At 37.0% G+C, this 5,642-nt stretch overlaps 1 protein-coding gene across 5 annotated transcripts in view; it reads right to left on the bottom strand.

Annotated features, from left to right (window-relative positions):
- LOC101852999 overlaps positions 1-5,642 on the bottom strand; it is a 69,914-nt gene that overhangs the window by 16,700 nt on the left and 47,572 nt on the right. The window contains exons 4-5 of one of the 5 annotated variants that reach the window (XM_013082440.2): positions 3,333-3,347; positions 214-231 (exon numbers count right to left, since the gene is read on the bottom strand). The exons of 1 other annotated variant lie outside the window; for it this stretch is intronic. In XM_013082440.2, the coding sequence (XP_012937894.1) occupies positions 214-231; positions 3,333-3,347 (33 nt within the window). Of the gene's footprint in view, positions 1-213; positions 232-2,383; positions 2,420-3,332; positions 3,348-5,642 lie in introns of all 5 variants that reach the window. 3 more of the 5 variants (XM_013082441.2, XM_013082439.2, XM_005098155.3) reach the window with 3 other exon arrangements.

Raw genomic sequence — 5,642 nt, 5'->3', positions numbered from 1 at the left:
GTGGGTCAAAAGCAAGACACATGAGCAAGCTTTAAGGTTACACCAATAACTCCAATGTACCCCAAAATTGACGAGCACCTTATTCCACCGTGTTGTCATGTGACACAATATTATGCAGAGAGGCTAGAGTGTGGAAAGTGGAACACAGTATAAATAGACTGATTTGTGAATAATGGCATCTGCAAATTATGAGGCTGGTTATAGGTCACCTACCGCTACGACGCTTGCTACCTACAACAAAAACACACATCAATCACATATAACAATAATATGTACATCATATTCGTCAGTTTTTTCTTCTTTCTACGATATAATATGTGTGCACACATAATATGAGTGGAAAGTGAAAAGGAAAGACAACACGCTTTCTTTTTTCAGTAACATCAGAGAGATAACTGCGCGTTTCTGGATTTGAAAAAGAATGTCGTGATCTTTGCTCTCTCCTATGGACTTGAATCTAATAGCCTAGGCTGGGGGACTGCCAAGGCCACCATTGGATGTTTTCTCTTTAAAAAATAGGCTAAATAAATAATTTTTAAAAAATTTTAAAAATTTGCTGCGCCACCTTGGGCGTGCAAATGAAGGCCAAAACGCTAGTCTCGCTTCAGCTTTAGTCGAGTGCTCGTGCACTATTTCCCTCCTTGCCCTTCGCCTTCTTCCAAATAGAGCCAAATGGCCCACTCCATAGAAAACTGTGATTACGTTAGGAGTGCCCAGGCTTCAATATCATAATACAAATGGTCGCTTTTAAGGACAAGCGGGCAAACCCAGATTTCGGGGTTTTCCAGAAATCTTGACTTAAACCAAAAGTGCGCATTGCCCTACCTATAGGAGAAGTTTGGTTTTATTGGTATTTAGATCTAGGCCTATATTTGTTTGGTTATAGAGAAAACTCCCCTTGTCTTTTAAAGAAACTGAACAAGGGTCCAAAAACTTCACCTTCTGTTTTCTCAAAACAGCATTTTTGGGGATAGCCCCCTTGTGCTTAAAAGCCACAATACATGTATGGGTTCGTCCAACAAAATGGAACCACTCTCGGCAAACAATGCACTCTGTATATCAAAAATACTTGCACTAAAATTAATATCTAGACTGCACACTATCATGTCTTCCCCTCTTTTGCTCTCTATAAAAACTTCGCTACGGTACCCCAGTCAATGCTGTACCTTCGAACAAAAACTACTCGATTTAGTGAGAAATATTTTATGGGGAAAAATCGGACCTTCGCTCAGTAAGTTTACTCAAACTAATATTAAATTGAACAGGTTCTTGCCGAAAATGATTAAGAAAGCCTTATTTCAATGATAGCTAGAATGGATGCGAACTGCTACCAGACAAACTTCGCCGTGTAGGGTTGGAGGGTACTCTGGTGTGGTCTGCTCTTTTTTCCTACAAAACATCTATCGTCTTTATCAGTCCTCACTCTCTCTCTCTCTCTCTCTCTCTCTCTCTCTCTCTCTCTCTCTCTCTCTCTCTCTTTCTCTCTCTCTCTCTTTCTCTCTCTCTCTCTGTCTCTGTGTGTATGTGTGTGTGTGTGTGATTGTGTGTGTGTGTATGTGTGTGTGTGTGTGTGCGTTCGTGCGTTATTTACTTTCTTGTAATACCTCTAATCTTTGACCCTTATAATGACTTAATTGTGTTGCAAGTGCCATAAAACTCTCACTAAAACAAACTACGCTAACAGACGCAACACGTAAAGCTCTGTGAGTCACTCAACTAAACTGTTTCACCAACGTGTGTCTGTGTCCGTGATACGCATGACAGGATTATTTATTTCCTATGATGATGTAGAAAGGCCATTATCAGTGCAATGTATAGCGCTTAGAGAGCGAACTTCTGGTAGGAAAGATCTACACCTAGCCTTCTCGGACAAGGGCGAAAAATCTCGGAGGGCCCGTGTGCAAGGTGCGCACGTTAAAGATCCCTTGGTGGTCTAAAATCGATAAGAGTAGGCTTCGGCCGCCACCCGGGCAAAATTCCAAATTTCCTACCTACTGAAAATATTAGGTGTGTCCATCGCGCTCATATGACCTTAAGCAGTTGCGAGCGCCGTAAAACACTTTACAAAACAAGCACTTAGATGCCGACAATATTCCATTGTTCCACACATAAATATTACTCAAAAAGTCACTGTTATTATTCCTCACAGAGCGTCCATTCGAAATATAATGCGGCCACGATATAGCTTGAAGTCTCTGAAACAATTCAAATTACCCTGAAGCTTTCTATAATAAACATAAACATAAACAAAAATATAACAACCGATAGCCAAGCAGATTATATTGACTTCATAAACAGGGTGACTGGCTATAAAGCATAACCGATTAAAAGAATTTTTTTTCCATAAAAAAAAAATAACACTAATCTGCCCACGATATCTCACCCTTTGAATAAATTGAAGGTGCAAACGATGCTACGGCTGAAAACAGTAGTGATTAATGTTATAGCGGGTACAATCGACCCTACTCACTACATATGCAACGTAATGAAAGACACTAGAGAAACACAAAGGTTTTTTTTGGAAAAACCGTTTTAGTACACAGAAAGAGAAAGAGAGAAAGACAAAGATACTATGAGCGAGGAAATGCATACAATTAAACACGCACACATCTAATAAAGACCTCGACCGCACAAAAATACAAAGAATACATGAAGACACAGAGAGACATGTATTCGTCCCTTCGGTATCTTTCTATCTATCCATCTATCTATCTTTCCATAATACATATCTATCTATCTATCTGTATATTATCTATCACATTAACACACACACACACACACACACACACACACACACACACACACACACACACACACACACACAAACACACACACTCGCGCGCGCACACACACGGAATACGTTATTTGACAAATAAACATAATCATATAGAAAAATAAACAAAATGCTTCGACAAAATAGAACCTGTTTTGTATACACAGGAACCAAACTCAACATAACTTCTTCAGGTGAAAAATATTTTAGTTGGGTTTTATTTCATAGAGGTATTACGGCGCTCGCAAATGCATAAGGCCATATGAGCGTCAAATGAAAATGAAAAATATAGTAACTGACTTCAGACATGCTGATACTTTTTTTTAATAGTAAAAACTGTATATAAATTTTATTCCACTACCTTGTGACAGAATTATACAGTATGATTTGCCATTGTTAGTACCAATGAACTTTTTGTGAGGAAAGCATCTTTGGCGAAAGGTTTTTAGGGTTTTTTTTAACGCTTGTCACTTCTTTTTTAACTTAAACGATCAAATATTTGAATGCATTGTCCTTTCATTTAAAGTTCCAGAAAGAACCAAACAACAGTTGTGCTTACCTCCTTTGCCATTTACTAAAGCAGAAAAACAAAACAAAACAAAAACAAAGCATCCATAAAAAAAACAAGTATAAAAGGTAAAGCATCAACAACATAATGTCTGAGAGTGCCAAGTGAGGAGCGGGGTCAGTAAACATTGATGAATAATGAAACATGTTTGTGTACAAAGGCTACAACAGTTTATTTAAGTAAGAGCAATTCATCTTCTGGTTAAATGACTATGTTTAAATAGCCTGTACAGCCTATAGCATTCTGGCCCTCTTATATCTAGTTTGAGATTGATCACAAAAGTCCCATATAAACTGTAAATTCACCCAACAATTTATCACGTCGTGATCTGTCTTTCGATGTACTCAATATTCTGATCATCTGAATCAATACCACCCAAAAGTGACATCAATCAAATTCATCACGTGCGTGACATACAAGGCTTGTTCGGAATGTAAGGTGAAAATGGTCACAGAATTAAAGATTTTATTTTGATCACAATATAATTTTCAAATGCCATGCCCTTAATAGTGGACTACATGTCTAAGCTGCCACTTGCAAAATCAGAGCATTTTTTCCAAGGATGCATGAGAGATTGGATGCCCTTTTTGAGGAAATCCTCGTCAAGATTTTGTAATCATTGTTTTTAATTCGTGGACTATTTTTGACTCTATCAAATTGTTTTCCAGATATATTCAAGTGTTACGAGTATTTGAGGCATTTAATTAATTAGGGGTGCTTCCAAGACTGTTGAACGTGTGATTTTTCTTTCAAGATAACGAGCTGACTTTGAAGTTAATTTTTGAAAATGGAAGAAGCTGTAATACTTTTTAATCAAAGGTATTTGGGAGGTGTATCTGCTATTCTACTTTCACTGAAGTAGGTCCTACTGGCGTAAAGATGCACATCGACATTATGAAGCAATCCAAAAAGAGAAATTGATGAAGCGATCAAATTCTAAGTCTAAAAATAACACTCAAAACCAAACTCTGAAACTAATACTAATAGAAAGAAGAATAGCCCTACTGTGAATTGATAAAAAAAATAAGCGTGTCTGTGGTGACAATATGGGTTAGATTTGCATGATCAAAAACAACATGGAACTGAAATAAAAACAAAACAAATGCAAGACAAGCTGTGCTTAAGAGAAGAAAATAGAAAATGTGTTGTCATACAAAGAGGGAAATTTAAACAACAGGACCCCTAAAAAAGATGACACATAGAATTAAACAAAGGCTTGAAATAGACAGTAAGATGATGACACATTTACAAAAAGATTTGAGACTGAGAACAAAACAAGCAAGCCTTAAAAGAAAAAGAAAACCCAAAGAAGATGATCCCCACTTGAACCAAACTACATAGGAGTAATATGACAGCATGCACATAAATACGCTTATACCGTATTATAATTCTACAAATGCAACCCAGTACCGAATGAGCATTGACGCAAAACTGTAACTGATTGCAACCAGGATGGTGTACGAATTACACAGGATGAAAACAAGCAAGGCAAATTTTCAAACTTTTAAGTAATACTTCCTTACTTTTCAAGAGTGCTTTTGATTGAATATTCGTAATAATGTGTTCTTCTGTGAACTTAACTAGGTAATATCCAAGAGACTTTCAAATATTACATTTTTTTTGTCCGAGCAGTGATGAACTTCATGCTCTTACAAGTTACAGCTATAACCTGTTATTGCCCTTGTATTTGGTCATAGCTGTCGTTCCTATACTCATGTGTTTTGTTACAATAGATGCTTTGGGAAATCACAATCATATCTTTTTGCAGTTATACATAAATAATCGTATAAAGTATAACAAAATATGTTTCTTAATTCTTATTCAAATGTATACATTCCTGACGGCCATCGAACTTCTGCAATACATTATCCGTTATCTCCCTACTGCCCATCTGAAGGTGTCCATAGGTATGCTAAGTGTGCTATCTATCGTGGTGAGGTGTGGTTACGGAAATCATACTTTTGGGTGACAGCAACGGGTGCAACTACTACAACATTCAGAAATACTCTCCGATGGATATTTACGTGTGAAAAAACAATAAAACCATCCTTTGAAAAGCATATCCATGAAGCCGGAAAAAGTCACGATACATTATTTAAGGATAGAAACAATAAATAGTATGTATGTAGCATAAAAACTGTGTACGTGAAAAAAAATCATATCTTATGAAGATCGTGGCATATTTTCTGCCTCTAGATTTCTATGTGACACGTTTGTTTAATACCGAGCGTCATTGTACCATCTACATTTTGTATCTTGTTTCATTTTGTTATTCTGTAGGTGGCTGAGGAAGGGCACGGG

Source organism: Aplysia californica, unplaced genomic scaffold (assembly GCF_000002075.1).
Source record: "Aplysia californica isolate F4 #8 unplaced genomic scaffold, AplCal3.0 scaffold00174, whole genome shotgun sequence".
Classification (NCBI taxonomy): domain Eukaryota; kingdom Metazoa; phylum Mollusca; class Gastropoda; order Aplysiida; family Aplysiidae; genus Aplysia; species Aplysia californica.
The sequence above is the reverse complement of the archived record's forward strand: the minus strand, read 5'-3'. Positions and strand labels throughout refer to the sequence as shown.